The sequence below is a fragment of the Bicyclus anynana genome, chromosome 27 (genome assembly GCF_947172395.1).
Source record: "Bicyclus anynana chromosome 27, ilBicAnyn1.1, whole genome shotgun sequence".
In the NCBI taxonomy this organism is placed as follows: domain Eukaryota; kingdom Metazoa; phylum Arthropoda; class Insecta; order Lepidoptera; family Nymphalidae; genus Bicyclus; species Bicyclus anynana.
Genome location: NC_069109.1, coordinates 6,798,804 through 6,824,334, shown reverse-complemented (window position 1 = coordinate 6,824,334; position 25,531 = coordinate 6,798,804). Strand labels below are relative to the sequence as shown.

The 25,531-nt window shown below is 37.8% G+C and overlaps 1 protein-coding gene across 2 annotated transcripts in view; it reads right to left on the bottom strand.

Annotated features, from left to right (window-relative positions):
- LOC112046141 (uncharacterized) overlaps positions 1-25,531 on the bottom strand; it is a 29,859-nt gene continuing 4,328 nt past the window's right edge. The window contains exons 2-10 of one of the 2 annotated variants that reach the window (XM_052890224.1): positions 21,900-21,984; positions 17,546-17,632; positions 16,284-16,967; positions 12,126-12,313; positions 10,494-10,597; positions 7,095-7,247; positions 5,795-5,886; positions 3,980-4,140; positions 1-3,323 (exon numbers count right to left, since the gene is read on the bottom strand). In XM_052890224.1, coding sequence (XP_052746184.1) covers positions 2,331-3,323; positions 3,980-4,140; positions 5,795-5,886; positions 7,095-7,247; positions 10,494-10,597; positions 12,126-12,313; positions 16,284-16,967; positions 17,546-17,615 — 2,445 coding nt within the window. In that variant the 5' untranslated portion in view covers positions 17,616-17,632; positions 21,900-21,984 and the 3' untranslated portion in view covers positions 1-2,330. The remainder of the gene's footprint in view (positions 3,324-3,979; positions 4,141-5,794; positions 5,887-7,094; positions 7,248-10,493; positions 10,598-12,125; positions 12,314-16,283; positions 16,968-17,545; positions 17,633-21,899; positions 21,985-25,531) is intronic. The other variant, XM_024082649.2, reaches the window with a different exon arrangement.

Sequence of the window (25,531 nt, the reverse complement as noted above, 5' to 3'; positions counted from 1 at the left end):
TAATAAAATATAAATTTATTTTTAAGGATATTTTGAGCAATACGGTTATGTCTTATAATTAAACTTAATACAACATTAAAAAAATCATTAAAAAAATTTACAGACAATATTTAAAAAGTTTATTTGTACATTTAAAATTTCATTTCAATATAATATCTATTGAGCTAAATGTAATCTAATATTTTAAAGACGTCATTTGTTTTTTGTTTCTTTGTCATGATCTAAGTAAAACAACTCGACCGATTTTGAAAATTAGGTATTTTAAAATTAGAAAGCTGATACGTATTTTTATTTCTGAAAGGTTTCCGTAAGCATTTTAACACAAAACTTCTAAACGAAATTTTAAATGTAGTTTCTTTTATTTACATATTCCTTCAAAATGAAGCCAGAAATACAATTAAAAATAATAAAAATCAGTTCATCGTAATGTCAACATAAATCATTTGCATGATTTCAAAAAAAAATATGATTATAAAATTTTTTTTGATTATGTAAGGCTTCGTAAATATTATCGTCTAAAATGTGATTTTTCTAGTTAAATTTATATGGAATGTTATAATGATATACAAAAAGAAATTCATAAGAACACTATTGACACGTCCGGCAGTATGGCTAAGGATTTAATTTTAATAATAAATTACATAAATATTCTATGGCTGTACGTTGTAATGCATTTGCCTTTTTGCATACGAAAAAAGAAAAAGTGGTGACGCGAGAGGGAGTCATGAAATGGTGGACGACGAAATTAGATTTTCGATTTAATTACAAAATTAATAATCATTGCATGTAAATGAAATGAAAATATACGAAAATTAATTGTTACGAGATTTCGTGATATTGTCAATGTCGAGGTTTATTGTACTTATGGTGTAGATGGAATTAAAATGTATACAAGAGAAGTTGGACTTTAATTTCAATATCTATAAGTTATGGAAGCCCCGTTACAATTATTTGATTGTTGTTGATTGTTCCATTGATTTGATGGTTGATTATTCAACTGTTGGTTTGTTGGTGCTTTTGAGTACTTTTTTGGTATTCCACTGATTTCATGGTTGGTTCTGTTGTTGGTTGTTATTTCATTATCATCATTATCAACCTATATTCGTCTCACTGCTGAGCACGAGTCTCCTCTCTCGTGATCACGTGATTCAATTAATCAATTGAATCGCGTGTTTAATTTCTTAGTATTATTTATTAAAAACAATTATGAATTTGTAATTAATTATTGTTTATGACACCACATGAAACATAATTTTAGTAAGTACACATTTAAGTATTTTTTTAATAAATTAACATTATTTACGTTGTGACGTTAGCTGACGTGGTTCTTATACATAATTACTTAATTCTTTAAAATTAGGTACTTTGAAAATATTTACACAAAATATAGTTTAAAAATGTTTGGTTAGGTTCTCTATAATTCCTCTTATTATTATATTTTGTTCAGTTTTACATAATAATTATTTTAACTTAAAGAAAGTCGCTTAAAATTAAATATTTACATAGAGGTCTTAAGTTTATTGATTTTTGATTTATTGGTCCAATGGTCAGTATGTACATTAGTCATGAGATCCTGGGGTTGAGACCTGGTCTTGGTTTGGATTATCGTACTATATCTCTGAAGTTCGTTGATAACACTCCCATGATATGCGGGCGACGGGGAGAAAGACTGCGTGGGTGTGAAAAAGTGACGTTCATCAGTCGTGAGTTTGTCATTCATCGCTACACGCCCCCCGCCCCACACGGAACATAGGGAGTGTTACGAACGAAGTAGCTAAGCTATAATATTATAAACGCAAAAGTGTTTGGATGTTTGTTACTCTTTAAGGCCGCTACTACTTAAGCGATTTGGCTGAAATTTGGAATTTAAGTAGATTTTACTCTGGATTATTACATAGGCTACTTTTCATCCCGGAAAAATCCATGGTTTCCCGAGATTTGCGAAAACTGATGATTTTGATAATTTGAATGTTTGTTACTCTTTCACGCCTCGACCACTGAACCGAATTAGCTGAAATTTGGTATTGAGATATATTATAGCCTGGATTAACACATAGGTTACTTTTTATTCGGGAAAAATCTATGGTTTCCGAGGGATTTGTGAAAAACTGAATTCCACAACAAAGTCGCGTGCGATATTTTTACAGATTTATATTCTTTTCGAGAAATTCCAAGTAACTGCATGGTACACTACCGTGCTATGGCGAGCACGATATTAACTGTGAGATCGTTACAAAATCACCCGCTAACTCGCTCTGAAATAGCGTGGTGGGTTTTAGCATCTCTATCAGAAGAGACGATGCCGCAATAAAAGTGGGTTATTAATGATTTCAAGTCCACCACACTCTGTCATCATTCCGATAACCAGATGGTTCCTCATAACCGCTATAGTAACCACTTTGGGAATTGTAACCAGTTTTCGGTTTCTCTGTTGTGTAACCATTTTGTTGGTTATACACTGGGTTGTCTAAAGTATACGCATTATGTTGGTTGTATACTGGTTGTTCTGTATAACTGTTACTATAACCGTAGTTTTGATTATAAGTGGGTTTTTTTGTTGTATAAACATTACTCGATTGATCACTGTTATAATTACTTCCATGATTTTGGTTGTAGTTATTTTCATGTTGTTTCTGGACGTTGTATTCGTTTTGATTATAATAATTGTTTTGATCGTTTCTCTTTACGTTGTTATTGGTATATCCGTTGTTGGATTCTTGGTTGTAATTCCCTTGTCGATTCCAAGTCCAACTTTCTTCCTGATTGTTGTTCCAGTTTTGTTTATTGTTTGATTGTTGTTGTGTATTCCATTGGTTGGATGGTTGATTATTCCATTGTTGGTTTGTGATTTGTTTTTGAGTACTAGTTTGTTGTTGTGTATTCCATTGGTTGGATGGTTGATTATTCCACTGCTGGTTGTTCTGTTTTTGGTTATTCGTTTGTTGTGTGTTCCATTGATTTGTTTGTTGATTGTTGTTCTGTTTTTGATTATTCGTTTGTTGTGTGTTCCATTGATTTGTTTGTTGATTGTTGTTCTGTTTTTGATTATTCGATTGTTGTTGGGTGTTCCATTGATTTGTTGGTTGATTGTTCCACTGTTGGTTATTGTTCTTTTGGGTGCTCGTTTGTTGTTGCGTGCTCCACTGATTGTTGTTCGATTGTTGATTGTTGTCACCGAAGACAACAGCGGATACGAATGCTCTCGGTACTTTGGCGTAGAGAGCCGGGGTTTCCACGGCGCCGCACGATCTTCCCAACGAAGTGACGGCGACCACTCTCCATGTGCAGCCATCTTGTATTTGTGCCGGACCACCTGAATCGCCCTGGGAAAATAATATAATTAAATTATTTAACATACAATTACAGAGTAAATATAATTACAGAGTGAGTCTTTACAAGCAGCGTGGTGAAGCCGCCGAAACCTATAAAGACAAACGTCACGCGTCTCCTATCTCTATCTCGAAATCCGGATATACAATTTTTTTTAAAAATTTGTATTTTAAAATTTAAAACTAACAACAATTAAAAATTAAAAAAAAAAAGAAAAATAAATAAATGAGAGAAAATATCCAGCATTAGAAATGTAGGTACACCCACATTTGCCATTTAGTAGTGATAAGAAAAAAATATGGATAATATTCACAGTGACACATTGCAAATAGGTTGCCTATATAATTACGGCCAGACACATTTTTTATACAAAATCTAAGAATAAACTAGATGGAAGGCAAACTACTGCAGTTAAATTACTCGTGAGCATAAAAAAAGCTTTCATTTGATTAATATAATGATCATTAAAAAAATACTCTATCTTATTATAGAATTTAAAATAAGACGCCATTTTTCGTGAATAATATTGAAAGTTACTGATGCGACGCTTCGTGTCGTACTGACTCGAGATTGTATTTGTTTTAGAATCAGCGTTCCGGTACGATGTCATAAGGCAGGTGAGATTGCATAGCTATAGAAAAGAACGTACCTGACAGGTATCTTTTCCCCCTCTCCTCTCTCCCGCGCAGATCTGGCTGTCACTATCAGGTCCTTCTGGCAGCCTTCTAGAAGTTCCCAGAGCTTCGTAGCACTCTGTAATGTCCCATATCGGCAGAGACACGCTGCGCAGTTCTTGGGAGAGATCACCTCCTGCAAACATTCGTCATCAATAACCTATCAGCCTACTGAAGAGCCAGGCCTTATACTTAAAGTATAAGAAATATATACCTACCCTCATTTGGATTATTTATCTATATCTATATATCGTCATCAACCCATATTCAACTCACTGCTGAGCTCAAGTCTCCTCTCATAATGACAGGGTTTAGGCCAATAGTCCACCACGCTGGCCCAATGCGGATTGGCAGACTTCACACACGCAGAGAATTAAGATAATTCTCTGGTATGCAGGTTTCCTCACGATGTTTTCCTTCACCGTTTGAGACACGTGATATTTAATTTCTTAAAATGCACACAACTGAAAAGTTGGAGGTGCATGCCTCGGATCGGATTCGAACCCACACTCTCCGGAATCGGAGGCAGAGGTCATATCCACTGGGCTATCACGGATCTCCTATCTATCTCTATATACATATATCTACTAGCGGACGCCCGCGACTTCGTCCGCGTAAAAATCGATGTCAACTTTCAACCCCTATTTCACATTCTATTTTGCAAGTTTTATAACTTATACCTAATAAATAGTCCACTTATCATTTTACATTTACAAATGTACCTACCTAGAAAAATTAAGGACTTTCCGTACAAACCTACTTCTACTACGGGTAGGGTAGGGTACTTCCGTACCCTACCCTACCCGTACCCTACCCAACCCGTAATCTTCCCTTTCCCTACCCCTAGGATAGGGGTAGGCCCTACCCCTACCCTACCCCTAACCTAGGCATACACTCCCCTACCCTGCCCTACCCCACCCTACCTTTACCCCTACCCTACCCTTACACAACCCCTACTCTACCTGTACCCTACCCTACCCTACCCTATACCTTCCCTACCTTACCCCTACCCTTAGCAAAATCGGCCCAGCCCTATGAGCGTGGAGCGATGACAAAGGAAAATAGAGACTTCTATAGTAAAATTATAATCTTTGGATCTACTGGACCGATTTGAAAGATTGTTTTACCAATAGAAAGCTACGTTATTTGCGAGTGTCATAGGCTATGTTTGATTCCCATATTCACACAGGAACGGGAACTACGTAATTGAAAGCGCGGGGCGTCATGTAGCGGAATTTCTGCGTCTTTTAGAAATAACTACTACCTAACTAATTAACATACTATTAAGGGCAAATCTTATCTCCATAATATCCTTGTGATTATTAAATAATTTATTTTGATAAGGATAAATAATGACGCAAACCTAAGTATATAAAATTTATAATTTTTAAAACACAAAAGGTACTATATCTCCTAATATATAGAAGATAGATATATGGTGTCGCTGACTTTTTTGTAGAACTTTTAAAGATACATAAAGCCTCCATACATTAATTTCAATTTTACACAATGGTTAAGGCAGCGCATGCGAATAAGTCTGCTTAAGAGGATTTTCGGTCCGACCTGTATGACAAAAACTGTGTTAACTCGGCGAATATATATCATACTAATATAAAATATAGCCTATAGCACTCCCCGATAATGTAGCATTCTACTGGTGAAAGAATTTTTGAAATCGGACCAGTAGTTCCATTTAAAAAATGTGACAAACTTACAAACTTACAAACTTTACCTCTTTATAATATTAGTATAGATATCTATATATATAATCTATATATTGCGTTTATTACCGAACTCCGTCTTGCCCCAGCCGGTGGCGATGATAGGCCTCCCAGGCGCAGGCGGGATGCCCAGGCAAGCAGGCCTGATCAGGCTTGAAAATCTAAAAAAAAAGATTTTCATTTTACCTTTACCCACCACCACGTGACAGCCCAGTGGATATGACCCGTGCCTCCGATTCCTGAGGGTGTGGGTTCGAATCCGGTCCGGGGCATGCACCTCCAACTTTTCAGTTGTGTGCATTTTAAGAAATTAAATATCACGTGTCTCAATCGGTGAAGGAAAACATCGTGAGGAAACCTGCATACCAGAGAATTATCTTAAATCTCTGCGTGTGTGAAGTCTGCCAATCCGCATTGGGCCAGCGTGGTGGACTATTGGCCTAACCCCTCTCATTCTGTGAGGATACTCGAGTTCAACAGTGAGCCGAATGCTTACTGTCATCATCATCATCATCAACCCATTAGCAATGGGTTGATGATGATGATGATGATGAGCCATTGAGGCTTATCGTTTTCTATCTACTTACTTATAATAAATCTGTAGAGAGGTCAATTCTGTACATGAAATATATTTCCAAAATAACTATGAGGGGGTGATTGGTGATCGATACTGATGCCAAAAATGCAATCAGTAAAATTTTTGTCTGTCTGTATGTTCGTTATAGAAACAAAAACTACTCAACGGATTTTAACGAAACTTGGTACAATTATTTTTCATACTCCTGGGCAGGTTATAGTATACTTTTCATCACGCTACGATCAATAGGAGCAGAGCAGTGAAGGGAAATGTTGGGAAAACGGGAGAAGTTACTCCATTGTTACAGCGATACTACTGTAAGGGCTGGATTAAAGAGGTCTAAGGGCGGACGAAGTCGCGAAATAAATATGAACTCAATTTGTTTCAAAGTAAAGTGAACCCAAAACTACTATTTAAAGTTCATTTTATTTTAAAGAAAATTGAGGTTTACATCTTAATCCATGTTTTTGAATATGGCCAGTAGTTTAGTACCTAGTGATAGGGGACTGTTAGCAACGCAAATACCATTCTTATTATTTAAATTTGTGTCTTACATTAAAGAAGCAAAAACGCAGCGTAAATGGTGACAGCATACGTCATACCTTGACAGACTTTTAAATATACAAACGACTTTTACGCGAAGCGCCTAACCGTCGACACGTACGTTTCCGATTTAAGCCGTTCACACAAAGTAAAACATACATACAGCCGAACGTAGAACCTCCTCCTTTTTGGAAGTCGGTTAAAAACCGTGTTTTTATTAAGCCTGGCCCTTACAGGGACTATACTCACGAGATAGTGTGGGCCATTTTGACGAGAGCGATGTCGTAGTACGACTTGGGCACTTTGTACTTGGGGTGACGCACCACCGCCGCCACCTTCACCAGCGTCGCAGCGGGGTCGCCCAGCGAGCTAGAGCCGAGCTGGACCACCTTCGGAGGACCCCTGGAACGTACAATTTATTGTTAATCTTTATTCAGCATTGTCAGCCTCAGACCAATTATTGTATAGGACCTGCCTCGCTAGACGTTACTTTCTGTCAAAGTATATGATCAACGATCTAATGCGATTATAAAAACTGTTTCTATAGAATCGATGTTAAATAGTTGTAATTGTGTTCGTCGGTTAAAGAGCTCCGTAAAAATATATTTTTGTGTAATTGAATTCTGTAAAAAACGGCAAAAACTTCTAGTTTAGTATAAGATATATATATACCAAATCTAAGCTCGTTTTCCTCAGAAAATGACAGACAATTTTGTTCGTGACTATGAGTGCGATACAGGTCCTTCTATAATTGGTCTGACTTGTCAGCCGATGGACGTCCACTGCTGGACATAGGCCTCTTGCATGGACTTCCAAACAAAACGGTCTCGAGCCGCCAGCATCTAGCGGCTCCCTGCAACCCGCTTGATGTCCTCAATCCACCTAGCGGGGGGTCGACCAACACTGCGCTTTCCGGCGCGGGGTCGCCATTCCAGCACCTTGGGACCCCAACGTCCATCGACTCTTCGAACTATGTGCTGCCCACTTCCACTTCAGCTTCGCGACTCGCTGAGCTATGTCAGTGACTGGTTCGTCTGCGGATTTCCTCATTTCTGATTCGATCACACAGAGAAACCCCAAGCATAGCGCGCCCCATCGCCCGCTGAGTGACTTTGAGCCTTCTTATAAGGCCCGTAGTTAGCGACCAAGTCTCGGATCCGTAAGTCATCACTGGCAACACGCACTCTTCGAATCCACACAAAATAAGATTGGAAAATCCAAAAGTCTCGCATCATAATAATTTTTACAATAAAGTTGATTATTACAATAAAATTGATTATGTGTAAAAGTTTAGAATAAAATCTATTATATTACTTGTGGTTTTACCCGCGTGGTTCCCGTTCCCGTAGTAATACGGGACTAATATATAGCCCATAGCCTTCTTCGATAAATGGGCCATCGAACACTGAAATAATTTTTCAAATCGGACCAGTAGTTCCTGAGATTAGCGCATTCAAGCAAACAAAAAAACAAACAAACTCTTCAGCTTTATAATATTAGCATAGATTTACTACCAACTGCACTAGAGAGGACGTCAAAATGCTCAGACCAAATTACCATAGAACCAGCCTCGCTAGATGTTACCCCTCTCAAAACTAGGTATATGATCACGATCTAGCGCTTTCATACAGACTGCGTCTATAGAATTGATGTTTCGTTGTATTTTAACACAACGATTTCAAATTTAATGTTTCGTCTTTTTTTTTTTCTTTACAAATTAGCCCTTGACTACAATCTCACCTGATGGTAAGTGATGATGCAATCTAAGATGGAAGCGGGCTAACTTGTTAGGAGGAGGATGAAAATCCACACCCCTTTCGGTTTCTACACGGCATCGTACCGGAACGCTAAATCGCTTGGCGGTACGTCTTTGCCGGGAGAGTGGTAACTAGCCACGGCCGAAGCCTCCCACCAGCCAAATAAACTGTTATCACAACAAGCAATAATCCACCACACTGATGTGCTATGACATTATACTAATTAATCAGTATATATGTTACCGTTAAATGGGGATGATGACTAGGTTTGAATATATTGATTTTTATGATACATTCGGGTAAATAAGATCAATGTTAACTAATTTATACATAAAAAGCAATGATTGTTTGGATAATTGCAAAATAAATGAGATTATAAAATTTCAAAATCTATTAAAAATCTTTTATCGTAATTAGATGAAAATTCATACAGTTTTAGCTTCCTTACATTAAATGTGACATTTTTTAATATGTGAACTATAAACATAAACGCACAAATAACAAAGATATTAGTAATTTTGTTTGAACGCACATACAAATCTAACTATCATTACATTGCCTACGACGTCATTAGTTTGTGCCATTTTGTATGGGGCGTTTTTCAGGGATCCGCGGCAGCGCCGCAAATCTGACCCTTCAAATCCCTGTAGCTCCGAAAGTAATGATCGCAGATACCCTGTTACTTTTACAAAATTGCTTTACTATTAGCAAACTCTTAATTTATATACAATTTAAAAAATTGTCATCATCCCTATTGTAAAACATGTTACTTTATAGTCTCACTCGTAATATTATAATCTACCGTCATATTGTGAACTGAAAATACTGATTACAATTTAACGTGTTATTTTTCGGTATATTACTTCGGTATAGTCTAGTGTGGACACAATATATTTATTAGTGTTAGGTAAATGTTTCCGATGTGCGAGTTAACCTAATACCCCTCAAAAAACAGACAATTTTGTTGGTGAATTTGCTTGTATATATGTCTTCTGTGGCTATACTATACCTTTAGCTGGTGGGAAGATTCAGCCGTGGCTAGTTACCACCCTACCGACAAATACGTGTTGGATCCCTATGTTGGATGCCAATGTTGGATGTTGAATGTCGGGGTATTGGTAATCCACAATAAATAATCAGCGTATTCGATTGACTTTGCGGGGTGAGAAATAAGAGTCCTTTTATATTCACAGTAATTCACTTTATTGTATACTAGCGGACCCGGTCAAGCTTCGTTTTGACATAAGTGCACTTATTCTCTATCCCTACTCTACTCTTCTATACCTCTACCCCTACCCTACCCCTACCCTACCCTACCCTACCCCTACGCTTGACTCTTAAACGTTTGTATGGGAAATAAAAAAGGGCAGTTTTTAGGGTTTTCCCGGAAATTATTTGATTTTTTCTCACCTTTTAAACCTTCCCTATACCTCCACGAACATTTCAAGATAAGATAAATCTGTCAAGCCGTTCTCGAGTTTTAGCGAGACTAACGAACAGCAATTCATTTTTATATATATAGATAGATGTCTTGTGCGCACGCCGGTACGGTAAGGATTGACTCATAGAATTCCCGTCCACTCGCATTACATGGCGCTAATATAAACTAAGCGCTGCGTCAGCGTCTGCGTTCCGGTACGATGTCGTGTAGAAACCGAAAGGGGTGTGGATTTACAACCTCCTAACAAGTTAGTCCGCTTCCATCTTAGATTTCATCATCATCTTACCATCAGGTGAGATTGTAGTCAAGGGCTAATTTGTAAAGAATAAAAAAAATACTATACCAAAGGCAATTGGTATGAGTCAAAATGTTACGTGATGTCGCGTTACGTCTTCGTCTGCATGTTAGGCTTTCTGATAGCACTACCCCTACCCTGTATACGGTACTCACAAGGCGACGCTGTTGTCCCGGTCCTGGTACGCGCAGTGTCCCGCCGTCAGCACGAACCGATTGCTCACCAGCGAGCCGCCGCACTTCCAGGAGTAACCGCCGTGCTGGAACATACACAGCTCGTCATTCTTGTTATCGCCGTGTTGGCCACTTTTAAATTTACATGTTTTTAATAAATAGTGTAGGAATTACGTCTTTGACGGATATGACGTCGCTGTCGTCGCTCGATCTCGTGTTGGCTTCAGTGTGCTCGTGGCGTTCGAGCCGTCCACATCTCTTGTTGTGTAATTCTTTGTGGGTTACTTGGGATAGGCGGGGAGAGTGACTTGAGTGGAAAAGGGGTTCGTTAACAGTCAAAGGTATCTTTAACCCTACACGCATCGTTTACAAGTACGTGACTTCAGTCAGTCAGTCAGTCAGGTCATTCTCTGTCATTCTAGGGTCTTATTTTGGTTACAGTTTGATTTGTTAATTAAGTTGTCCTGACAAGTTTTGTGAATCATAACCTTTGTTCGACATTAGTTTTCTTATTTTGTAATCACTTTTAAGTCTGCTAAAATACTGAACACTATATTTGGGGTTACAGACTGCAATGTTAATCTCCGAAATAACATAAAATTGAAAATTTTGAAAAACTCCCGAAGGTCATGAAATTATTAATTACACTCTCGATCAAGTCATTCATATTCTCTTCAAGTGCGTTTTCATTTGAGACCCCACTCGAGTATATTTGCAGACATTCGGTTGTTCTTCCCCACTTTCACCCCCCACAACTTTAAACGGCTCAACGGATTTTCATCAAACATGTCTAATAACGCTCGCACATAAGTAACCTTTCATACAAAACAAACTAAATTGAAGTCGCTTCATTCTCTGCCGGAGATTCTTAACACCCCTTGCCCCGCCGTTACCTTAACCGCTGCCAGAGCCAGGAATAGCGGGGCTGCCGGGGACTAGGGGCTGTGTTTTGTTTTTGAGGTCTATATAAAGTTGTGCCCAGTACTGACCACGCTGGGCATGCGGGTTGGTCAGCGCAGTGCTAGATTACTCGCGCTGGTTCGCTGCTGCCCGACACCGGCCTGAGGCATTTCGTAATCTAGCCTTTGGGAATGGATATACCGCCATTCGTCGGTCGCCAGAGCCTCGTTGGTCCATCTGCAGTCCACGAGCAGATGAGGTTGGCAGTTGAGGAGGCTGGCTGGTACTCGCCTCCCCCTTACACCCCAAACTTATAATAACCCTATTCTTGCGGCAGGGGTTTATAAGCTGCAGGTGTTCTTACACGCAGGTCCTTACGCTAAAGTCTTTGCTGGATATAGTCTTCGTATGCATTACGAAATGCTGCTCTATTTATAGATCATATTTTTTAATTTAGTCTGGGAAACATTGTCGTTCGCTATGTTATCGTCAGGACTGTAAAGGACGTTTTTGGGACGTCTTGATCTGACGCACAGGGGAAGGAACAGTGGGTCAGGAGGACAATGAAAATATTAACTAGTAACTTAAAGAGTGGGACCTGGGAGAGCTGCTTGCAGTGCTGAACTTAGGCCTGTATGTGGAACCTGGGAAAGCTGCTTGCAGTGCTGATCTAAGGCCTCTAAGGAGGAGGTAGCGTAGTACTGTATGTCTCACCTGGAGGTTGGTCCAGCCCAGCAGCGCCATGTGGCGGAACTGCTGGATGGAGGCGACCTTCCCCCCCACTATGAGCGGCGTCTCCTGCGGCGCGCAGGTGGACACGTTGACGCGCACGGCGTCAGGGGACGGCAGCAGGGGGATGGCCTGCACCTGCTTGACGTCCAGTGACTTGTACCGGTCACACACTGGGGGCAAATGCAATTTTATAGCTTGGCAACTTCGTTCGTAACAATCTTCAACTTGCGCGCGGGTCGGGGAGCGTGTAGCGATGAATGAAAAACCCACGACTGATGCTTTAAGGGGGATGGTTTGCACCTGTTTGACGTCTAATGACTTGTACCGGTCACACGCTGGGGACAAATGCAATATTATAGCTTGGCAACTTCGTTCGTAACACTCCCCGTTTGCGCGCGGGTCGGGGAGCGTGTAGCGTAGAAAAACCCACGACTGATGCATTAAGGGGGATGGGTTGCACCTGCTTGACGTCCAGTGACTTGTACCTGTCACACACTGTGAAGAAATGGAATAATTATTACTCCAATGACCAATGGCCAATGCATGGACAACTAAAATATGATAACGCGATTGTTAAACAGCGAAGTGTTGCAAATACACGCATAAATGGTAAAAAACTTGATGAAGACAAGAGGAAAATTGGAAAAAATTAAAAGGAATATAGAGAATTCGCTAGAGGATGGCATGAGTAAAACTTAAAAGGAAGTTATAGAATTCGTAAGAGGATGACATGAGTAAACTCATTGGAGTAGTCCCTGTTTCATCTCTTTCGCCCAAACAGAGTGAAAGAGATAGCGGATAGCGATATTTCCGTCTCCGGGATATAGTTGGCATTTACATTTATCTACTCATCTTGTCCGTGTAGTGTGTTGTACTAACTAACGCTTCTATAGTTTATACAAACAAAGACTTTAGTATTATCAAATTATTGGTAGGTTGAAAGTCAAACCGTCCCTAAGATAAAATAACCATAACTCAAAAATAGCATATAAATAAACGTAGATACATACACAAAACAACGTATTGTTTAAATTAAACCTCAGGGTAATTTTCCAATCAACTTTACATACATTAGAACAATCGTCCACTGACACTGGGAAACTATTAATAAATTTAAATTACTGTAAAAACTAACTACATTTTAGAATTTCAACTATCGTGAGTGTTGTTCATATTAATTGATTATGAAACACGCCTCAGTTTGGATCGTGCCGCGATGCAAGAACCAGCTCATGACTAAGGGCCCCGTATGGGTTCGAAACTCGTCGGACATACTCCGACCTACTATCACGTGAGTTTTAGCCGTGTTTTATAATCAATTAATAGGTACTGTAAAATAAAAACTAAACTTTGTCTTTCTTTATCTATACTTATAATAAAACTGTAGCAGGTAGATTAGGGTCATTTCTAATTTGGATCATAGAATATTGTCTATTAATGGAGTGTAGTCATTTACCATAGATAATATATTTTAGCTTCTCTATAGCTTCGTGCTTTAGATGGACTAGAGCCTTAACAAAACGCCTTGTACACGATCTAAAAAATGTAAGAACGATTTATAATATTCCACTGCGGTCTTACGTACATTCATTGTAATCATAACTCAAATGAAAACCAATCTTATTATCAGATAGATAGAGTTAATAATTGCTGGTCTTCTAACGAAAGTTTGTATACAGGTTGTAATTTTATCAGCAAACGAAAATCTGTCTTATTATTAGATTGATAGGGTTGATAATTGAAGTATAAGTTGTGAAAGCTTCTTGGTACGATTTATATGATAATGCGTTACGTATAGAAAATAACAGGTGTGTTTATTTATAGATGTTATTTACTTATTTCAATGATTCACGATTATGTTATGTTAAGTTATATTATGTTATATTATGTTATATTATGTACATTGTTACTAGTGGACCCATAGACAATGATAATTTTATAGTATAGATAGGTTACGTGCCTACAAAACACCTCAAAAAGAGATCCGAATTTAGCTACACCACTGAGCGCACACACGCAAAATTTTGTCTTTAATTCCATTATATATTCATGTATATATAACTATATACTGTTATCGTCGTTATCAACCCATATTCGGCTCACTGCTAAGCTCGAGTCTCCTCTAAGAATGAGAGGGATCAGGCCTTAGTCCATCACGCTGGCCCAATGCGGATTGGCAGACTTCACACACGCAAACAATTAACAAAATTCTCTGGCAGGTATGCAGGTTTCCTCACGATGTTTTCCTTCACCATTTGAGACACTTGATATTTAATTTCTTAAAATGCACACAACTGAAAAGTTGCAGGTGCATGCTACGGACCGGATTCGGAACCCACACCCTCCGGAATCGGAGGCAGAGGTCATATCCACTTGGCTATCACTGCTCTGTTATATAAATAAAAAAGATATTTAGGTATTGTTTGTTCAAATAACGTTCGTTGTTTATTAAGCGACTAAATAAAATAAAGACATTAAAGTTTTTAATTTATTTTTCAAAACAATCAGAGCCTTACCTATAATGATTCTATTTTCGAATAAAACCTCCTCCGTTTTATAGTAGGCTAGTAATTGGCTAGTACTCGTAACAGACAAGAATTAAAAAAACAAAATTATTTTAGCCCCTAGAGGCTGAAATGCTTGTTTAGCCCCGCTATGGAGTGGTAATATGACTATTTTTTTGAGCAAGAGTGGTGAAAATATATTTTTTTAATTTTTTTTGTTGACCGGGCATCACGCTGAAACTATTAAATGAATTCAAATGAAACTTGGCACGATTTGAAACTGTAATACGAAAAAGGTTATAGGATACTTTTTGTCGTGAAAATTAAAACAGAAAGCTTGTATGAATAATGGTTATTAATAGTTTGGCCAAGAAATTTTCAGGCAACCTCTTCGCAATATATTTCTAACGCATTTTTGATATAAACACTTCTCATCCAATAAATAGATCGGTGAAGGTTGCTTCTAATTCAGATCTTCTACCATAATTAAATTAAACGATTTCTTAAGCGACTCATTCATTCTCTGACACCGGGAATCCTTTAACCGGTACATGTCATTAAAATTAAAAAAAAAAACCAATATTTAAACCTTAATCTTGTCATTAAGTTAAAATGTAATCTGTGACAACATTTAGTTAATTTGTTATGTATTTAGTATTTTTATTTGTCAAGACAATATCTCCTCATTAACCCAAATTTCTAAGATATTCTAGGAAATACTAGTTAGTTAGAAATCATCATTAGTTAGTTAGAAATCATCAGCTACTAGCTGACGCCACGCGGTATCAACTGCGTGGTTCCCGTTCCCGTAATAATACGGAGAAAATATATAGCCTACTAGCAGACGCCCGCGACTTCGTTCGCGTGAAATTTAGTTATTCACAAATGCCTCGGGAGTCGGAAACCATGGATTATTCCGGGATAAAAAGTAATCCAGGCTATAATATATCTCAATACCAAATTTCAGCTAATTCGGTTCAGTAGTCGAGGCGTGAAAGAGTAACAAACGTTCATATTATCAAAACCATCAGTTTTCGCAGATCTCGGGAAACCATGGATTTTTTCAGGATAAAAAGTAGCTTATGCTTATCTTAATCCAGAGTAAAATCTATTTCCATTCCAAATTTCAGCCAAATCGCTTCAGTAGTAGCGGCGTTATAGAGTAACAAACATCCAAATAAACATCCATACAAACTTTCGCGTTTATAATATTAGGCGTCCGCTAGTAAAAAAATAAAAAATCTGCTAATTAGGTATAACTAAAATTAAAAATCCAAAAAACTAAAATGCCAATCCTCGTTGGCCAGCGTGGTGGACTATTAGCCTAATTCATTTCATTTTTAAAGGAGACTCGTGCTAAACAGTGAGTCGAATATGGGTCGTTAATGATGATGATGATGGAAATAATAAAATACTTTGGCTGGTGGGAGGCTTCGGCCGTGGCTAGTTACCACCCTACCGGCAAAGACGTACCGTCAAGCGATTTAGCGTTACGGTGCGATGTCGTTTAGAAACCGAAAGGGGTGTGGATTTTCATCTTCCTCCTAACAAGTTATCCATTACATCTTAGATTTTATCATCACTTACCATCAGGTGAGAAGGACTAACTTGTAACGAATAAAAAAAAAAAACTTACTTTTCTCAAGTACTTCAATATGCCTTTTCTTGTCCACAGTGCTCATGAAATCCTCATTGGGTCCAATAATCAGTTCTGGAGTGACGTCATCGTCATGTGGACCGAAAAACGGCCTCTGAGTGACAGGCCTATTTGTTATTGGGGGGCCGTTGACTATCATAGGCTTTACACCAGGCCTGGCATAGACAATTTGATTCTTTTTGGTCACATCTTGGTTGATGTAAGATTTAGTCGTGTCATAGTTAATAACTGTGTTTCTTTTCCCATCATCAAAGATTAACCTATCATCATTATTACTATAAAGTGATTTAGATTTGTCATTATTAAATGCATTTACGTTGACATTTCTTGTGTTACCTATTTGTTTAGGTTTCTGTATGCTTCCATTGTTATTTCTAGAAGTTTCTTTACTAATTAACTTGGTATCTCTAGATGTGTCGATTCTTCTGGTATTTTTGGTTGTTTTTCTTGTAGGTTTCGCTGTTGTGCTGTAGAAAGAATTTTTAGTCTTTTGTTCTGTTGTTTGTGGTCTTTTTGTAGATTCGATTGGAACGAATATGTAGGGGGCCCTTTTTGTCGTAGTGGTAGGCCTTTTGGTGGTTCGTGCTCGTTTAGTTGTGATGTCTAGTTGGAAAAACGGACGTAATGTCGGTTGACCAACTGGTTGTAGCGCTGAGAAGAAATCTGGAATTAAAAGAGTTGGTTTTAGTTGTAGTTTATATAATCTACTTCCCTCATTGGTTAATTAATAGCATGGGTACGGTGACATCGCCTGTATGACGTTCTTAATACGTGCTATTATCGTGCATCGCGGCAAACTTTCAAGAGTGAAATGAACTGTCACCCGCACCATCCTACATGAAACAAACTGTAGTGAATAGAATATACTCAACTTAAAATTTAAAGGTTGCCTGCTTTTACATTACAACTGTGGGGTTGCCAGATATAAACAGTTGAGTAACGTTATATGTATAAATACCTACCCTTATCAGTTATTTAGTCGTCTAATAGGTATGTCAAATGAAAGCTTCTTTTTTGCTTAAAAGACCCGCGTGGTTCCCGTTCCCGTAGGAATACGGCGATAATATATAGCCTATAGCCTTCCTCGATAATTGGGCTATCTAACACTGAAATAATTTTTCTAATCGGACCAGTAGTTCCTGAGATTAGCGCGTTCAAGCAAACAAACAAACAAACTCTTCAGCTTTATATATTAGTATAGATAGTAGAATTATTATTTAAAAAAAGTAAAGCTTCCTCACCAAAGAACTGTGAGCTCGCCTGCGCGGTCACGGACAGTACAAGCAACGTAGCGTACACGGACCGAACCATCTTGTCATCTTTTATATCTGTAATGGAAAAAAATAAACGTATAGATACTTTTATATTCAAATACACAAAGTCACCAGAGTGAGTCTTTACAAACTGCGTGCTAAAGCCAGTGAAACCCATGCTAATTTTAAATTTACCTATTTTATAATTCATTATAATTTTTTTTTAATTGTACAAATTAACTGTAATAATCTCTTCCAATTGTATAAATTGACATTTTTTTAATTTTTAACTATTGATCGTATTTTTTGTTTTCTAACAAATTTACTATTTAATTCTTAATTTCTTTCATTCGTGCCAATTGTATTTTTTTTGTTTTATTTGCAACCTTAATTGTACCATTTGTCATTTTTATCATTCTTATCTTTTAATCATATTATATAACTGACATTTTGAAATTTAATTATTCTTAATTTTAATTATAATTTTACTTAAAATAGTATTTGGACTTCTCGTGCCAAACTTGTAATATATTGTACCTATAAATTAAATTATTTACCTTTTAATTAATAATTATAACTAAAAATTGTGAAAGTTGTGAAAATCTTTTAATAGCTAAGAATTAACCTAATTTATCAATGTAATTAAATGTAAGCATGAATTTAATGTATTAGCGGTTGATTTTCCATAATGAATAAATAAATAAATAAACTATTTGTCGGTCAGACGATCGGTCGGTAGGTAAGCAGGTTAACTGTCAGGTACAGTTAAATCAAACCAGTTTACAAGCTTCAGTTAGTTTTGACCGCACAATAACCGAACTTTAAAGTAGGCTGAGATAATGTTATCCATTACAATGATAATTTTATACTATAGATAGGTTACGTGCCTACAAAATCACCGCAAAAAGTGATCCGAATTTAACTACACCACTGAGAGCACACATGCAAATTTTTTATTTATTTATACTTTATTGCACAAAACAAAAACAACAACCAAGAAAACATAGAAAACAAGTATGTGCAAAGGCGGTCTTATTGCTTAAAGCAATATCTACCAGACAACCTTTGGATAAATGTAATTAAATGCGGGATGGTGCAACAAAAAAATTGTCTTTAATTCATATTATACATATATTTATGACGAGTTGCGAAGCTGAAGTGGCAATGGGCGGGGCACATAGTTCGAAGAGCCGATGGACGTCGGGGTCCCAAAGTGCTGGAATGGAGACCCCGCACTAGTAAGCGCAGTGTCGATCGACCCCCCACCAGGTGGACTGACGACATCAAGCGAGTCGCAGACATTCGCTGGCTGCAGGCGGCTCAGTATCGTGATGTTTGGAAGTGCCTACAAAAGGCCTATGTCCTGCAGTGGACTCCATCGGCTGTTATGATGATGATGATGATATATTTATGGAAATATTTAGGTATTATTTGTTTAAATAACATTCGTTGTCGACCACAACTAACATTGAGATGTGGAAATTTCCTCTTTTGAGCGAAATTTTTCATGACCTAGTAACACATCTAACAGTATTTAATATCATCATTGGGTATCATCATCATCATTATCAACCCATATTCGGCTCAGTGCTGAGCTCGAGTCTCTTCTCAGATTGAAAGGGGTTAGGCCAATAAATAGTCCACCACGCTGGAACAATGATTGGCAGACTTCACACACGCAGATAATCATGAAAATGGTATGCAGGTTTCCTCACGATGTTTTTCCTTCACCGTTTTGAGACACGTGATATTTAATTTCTTAAAATGCACATAACTGCATGCTCCGGACCGGACTCGAACCCACACCCTCCGGAATCGGAGGCAGAGGTCATATCCACTGGGCTATCACAGCAGTATACGACGAGTGTATTGTTATCTATTTGTATTTGAGCGTGGGTCGTAAACATCCTATAGTCAAGGATTCCAGTCATTTCATATTTTTTTTTAAATTAACCCTCGACTGTGATCTCATTCAGTGTTAAGTGACTATGCAGTCGCCATAATAAGAGAAAGAGAAGAGAGAAGAGAATAATTGACCATCAATGGCTGACTTTAATAAAAATACCCTTTTGAGTGTTTTAATATACTACGTGTGAAGTCTGCCAATCCGCATTGGGCCAGCGTGGTGGACTATTAGCCTAACTCCTCTCATTCTGAGGCTCGTTCTCAACAGTGAACTGAAAATGGGTTGTTAACGAACGAACCTCCAGCCGTTCTTGATATAAAGGCTCTTGACCTAAAGTGATTCTATATGGGTTTCATTTATTTCCTTTTGAGGCAGGGATCCCTAAAAACAAACACGTGTGAATACAGTATATAAAACCAGAAAGCGCTCTTTGTTGAGAAGCTTTAGTAATATATAAAAAAATCCACGTGCAGTTTTGGTACACGTGATATCCTATCTTAAAACACAATCCTTTACAAATACTTTTTGGCTGGTGGGGGGCTTTGGCCGTGGCTAGTTACCACCCTACCGACAAAGACGTACCGCCAAGCGATTTAGCGTTCCGGTACGATGTCGTGTAGAAACCGATAGGAGTGTGGATTTCATCCTATTCTTAACAAGTTGCCCGCTTTCATCTTAGATTGCATCATCACTTGCCATCAGGGGGGATTGTAGTCAAGGGCTAACTTGTAGAGAATAAAAAAAATAAAAGAAGTCTTAGAGTGGCATTTTTTTTAACAAAATACTCGTAGTATCCGAGAGACGACAAAAAATGCAATCATCACTAAAAGACGGGAGGATGAGATCCGACTCAATGGAATTTAGAGAAGGCCTTAATTAGAAGAAAGAATGAAAATAAAGGAGATGGTTCATTTCAGGTCTACTCTTGTACCCGTATCATTAATTTATTTAGGCCCATGTCCAGTTGTGAACATCCATCGGCTGGTAATAATTATGATTAGGCTACTCGCCTGCTGTGCAAAACTAAGAAGAATTTTTGCATAGAGGCAGTTTAGTTGCCTAGAAACTTTAATTTTTATTTGTGAAAAAATCTCGTAATTGTAATATTTTTATAAAACAAAATTGTATTTTTTCACGTCACCGCAAACGCCAATCATAAACTGTGACGTCATTCGCTACAAGGCATCGGTTTGTGATTGGCGCTTGCGGTGACGTGATATAATCACATCAATGCAAACGCCAATCACGCTGTTATCTCCATGAATGACGTCACTTGCGTGTTTCGGCGGCAAAAATTTTACGTAGATATCTTTTCATTTATATTAAATTTTTTACTGGTTATTATTGACGGGACAAAATAAAATATAGCTTATAATACTTCCATAATTCAGTTTAAACACTGTTTACAAAAGAGGCAAGTAGCCTATTCTGTAGAAGTGCTTACTACAACATATAAGACGTATTCTGCAAATGTACGTAATTTGCAGAATACGTCTTACTATATTGACTGGTTGATGATAATTTACATATTATACACATTACTGTACATAATAATTATTATATAACACGCAAATAGCTTCTCTAGTAGTACCAATTATTAACATTTACATTTAACGTACTAGTTGAGGATACAACTTGATTTATACGGCACATGTATGTCCTTTTATTATGGGAAACGTATGAGTATTTACCCACTTACACACCCAGGTATCACCCACGTAATTCCCGTTCCCATGAGAATACATGGGTATAGGGAAAAGGATGAAATATAGCCTAGAACACTCACAAATAATGTGACTTTATATTGGAGAAATCATTCTCAAAATCCGTTTAGTAGATCCAGAGATTACCACAACCTCACACAGTACCTATTTATAAACAATCTATCGTTATCAACCCATATACGGCTCACTGCTGAGCCCGAGTCTCCTCTCAGAATGAGAGGGGTTAGGTTAGTCCACCACGCTGGCCCAATGCGGATTGGCATACTTCACACACGCAGAGAATTGAGAAATTCTCTGGTATGCAGGTTTCCTCACGATGATTTCCTTCACCGTTTGAGACACGTGATATTTAATTTCTTGCTTTATTTTTTAAGCTTCCGTCGCGTGTGAAGCCTTAATTGATAGGGTAGGGGTAGGGTAGGGTAGGGTACCTACTATATTATTTTTTTAGTGACATCTGAAAAATACTACATTTTTCTGAAAAAAATTTATCAATCCTAGATGGACCCGGCATCCGCACGGTGAATCCATAGATTGCTAAAATGTTCGTCTCGTCTTATCTAGGATATTATCTATTTTAATTTTCGTTTTGGTGAAGCTCTTCTAATACGGATCTATGAAATTTTTTTAACTTTTATGACTATGTAGGTAAATCTTGGAAATGGCTAGACCGATTTTAATGGAATAAAGACGGTATGAAGTGTAGACCCACCTCACTACTTCGGAGTAACATGGTCTAAACTCGAACCCAGGACCACATAGGTTACCACTGGGCCCATGGGGCTGTTGTTTGTATCCTATAGGTAGAAATAATTTGAATTTGATGATTAACATAATACAATACTTAAGTCTGGTTTTTTGAGTTTTAATTAATTCAAAATGGTATCCTTATAGGTTATAGTGTTAGAGCCAGTGATGATTTACCTACCTTCGTCATTATCAACCCATATTCACCTCACTGCTGAGCACTAGTCTCCTCTCAAAATGAGAAGAGTTAGGCTAGTCCACCACGCTGGCCCAATGCGGATTGGCATACTTCACACACGCAGAGAATTAAGAAAATTCTCAGGTATGCAGGTTTCCTCACGATGTTTTTCCTTCACAGTTTGAGACACGTGAATTTTAATTTCTAAAAAACGTTTGTTCCCGTAGGAATACAGGGATAAAATATAGCCTATAGCAGTCGGGGATAGAGTAGTTTACACAGAGAAAGAATTTTTCAAATCGGTTCAGTAGTTTCTGAGCCTATTCAAAGCAAACAAACAAACATACAATCAAATCTTTCCTCTTTATAGTATAAATAATAAATATAAAAACTTAAACAATACACATCACTATCTAGCCCCAAAGTAAGCATACAGAGTAGCTTGTGTTATGGGTGCTAAGATAGTTGATATTATAATATTCATATACAATTATATACTACATATAAATATTTATATGTATAATGTATAAATACACACAGACACTGGAAAACACGCATGTTCATCACACAAATATTTTCCAGTTGTGGGAATCGAACCCACGGCCGTGGATGCAGAAAGCAGGGTCACCCACTGCGCCACGCGGCCATCATAGTATAGATTATAAAAAGATGAAATTTGTGTTGTTGTAGGGTATAATCTCTGGAATCTACTGAACCTATTTCGAAAAATCTTTTACTATCAGAAAGCCACGTTATCTGTGAATGTCGAAGGCGTCGCTAGTCCTTTATAAAACGACGAAAGTCTATCCACTGGCTCTTGTACTATTCTAATATGACAGTCGATATGTTAGTGTACTCGTGTAGAGCATGGCATGTTTACCGGTTATTCGAGTCTTGAATATCATATATTGACCTTCTCTGAATGTACCTAATGTGCTGCCACAAAGTCCAGCGTTCGATTTCTAGGTTTTAGAAAATTCAATACCTCAGGCTATAAAGTAAGGTACAGATGAGCCCAGTGGATACGACCTCTGCCTTCGATTCGGAGGGTGTAGGTTCGAATCCGGTCCGGGGCATGCACCTCTAACTTATCAGTTGTGTGCATTTTAAGAAAATAAATATTAATTGTCTCGAACGGCGAAGGAAAACATCGTGAGGAAACCTGCATACCAGAGAATTTTCTTATTTCTCTGCGTGTGTGAAGTCTGCCAATCCGCATTGGGTGAGTAATGGGAGTAATTTTTTTTTATTCTTTTACAAGTCAGCCCTTGACTACAATCTCACCTGATGGTAAGTGATGATGCAATATAAGATGGAAGCGGGCTAACTTGTTAGGAGGGTGAAAATCTACACACCTTTCGGTTTTTACACGACATCGTACCGGAATGCTAAATCGCTTAGCGGTACCTACGTTTTTGTCGGTAGGGTAGTAACTAGCCACGACCGAAGCCTCCCACCTTCCCCTCTTATATTGGGTTATTATGGGTTTCTAATGATGATGGGGAAGTACTAACAAGGAAAAGACGACCCAAGTGATGGATAGAGGATATACAAGCGATACCAGGAAACCAAAGCTAATGACAGAGAGTTCTGGAAAATTCTGCAGTAGGCCTTTACCCAAGAAGGGGTTCCGATCAAAGGTAATGAGTAAAGGCAACGCGTAAACTAAATCATTATTATCATCATCATATCAGCCAATGGACGTCAACTGCAGGACATAGGCCTCTTGCATGGAATTCTAAACACAACGGTTGTAAGTTACCAGCAAATATTGTGAGTGATGGACCTGCCAATGCATAGCTTTAAGCAATGTGTTAAAAAACATTTACTTAGTCGAGGTCACTACACCATTGATGAGTTCCTTAATGATAGAGATGCTTGGAGGCCGTTGGATCAGCTTCCACCTTCACACAGAAAGTAAAACTATAAGAAATTGTAATGTTGTCATCAATTGTAAATTATAATATTATATGATTTTTTTTTAAAGAGCAACTGTCGAGTTTCTTGCCGGTTTCTTCTTAGCAGAACCTGCCTTCCGAACCGGTGAATCTTTATTAATAAATCTTAAATATCCAATATATCAAAAGTGTTTGTAAAAGGAGCCTACTTAAAATAAATGAATTTTGAATCCCTGCGACTCGCTTGATGTCGTCAGTCCACCTGGTGGGGGGTCGACCAACACTGCGCTTTGTAGTGCGGGGTCGTCATTCCAGCACTTTAGGACCCTAACGTCTATCTTTAAACTATGTGCCCCGTTGAGCTATATCGGTTTGGACTTAAATAGTGAATTAAATATTCTAACTTCAGTGAAGTAGGTATGCAAAGGTACCTTATAGCGTCCTTGTCAGTATGTAAGTGGATAATTGCATAGATTGCTAGCAGTGTTGGTCCATCTTTAGATAATTTACTATTTTTCCTATTTACCGGTTTATTACCTTTTAGTACAACCACAGTACAACTAAACAATCTATAGGAATTAAATTATTATAAGTACCTACTACGAATACTAAATAATCTATAGGTAGTAGGTACTTATAATAAAACTGTTTATAAAGCTGAAGAGTTTGTTTGTTTGGTTAAACGCGCTAACCTCAGGAACTACCGGTCCGATTTGGTAAATTATTTCAGTGTTAGATAGCCTGTTTATCGAGGAAGGCTATAGGCTATATATTATCCCCGTATTCTTACGAGAACGGGAACCACGCGGGTGAAACCGCGCGGCGTCAGCTAGTATTAGTATAAACCATCATCCAGTCTTTAGCCTATATGGTTGCGGATGACGAAGTCCAAGGTTCGAATCCTGAATCGTGACATTGAGCTCTTCTTCTGAAAAAAATCTCAGCCCGGAGATGGGAAGTGTGGTTTAGGTAAAAATAAAATTTTCATTCCATATTTTTAAGTAGGTATATGCAAAATTTACGGAAGAATGTTCCCAAGGTTTAATAATCCGGAAATTCAATAAGTCAATACACATACTTATTTTTTAACCGTACATCCTATCATTATTTTTAAATGTCAACAGCTTGCGAATGCGTTGTGAAATTGCTTTGTGATATAATTAATGAATCATTATTAACAGCTTGATATAGCATCAAGCTTAAAATGACTTCTTTCTTAATAATTATAATTACCACCATGGTTTTTGTCACAATATCTATAGGTACAGATAATAAAGTTAATTTTGATTAATTGTTGTTAGCCTATTTTTAATACAGTTACTACAGTGCCAAGTCTCTACCACGTTGCTGTATTTGTGGGTTGGTGGGCTTCGACTCTATGTTTGATTGTGTCGATCGCTATCACATGACAAATATAATTTTAACTGTAATGTAATGTAATGTAAGATTATATGATACGGAGATACGAGAACACCACCAATTTCCAAAATCAAAATTCACTTATTTCAAGTAGGCTTAGTT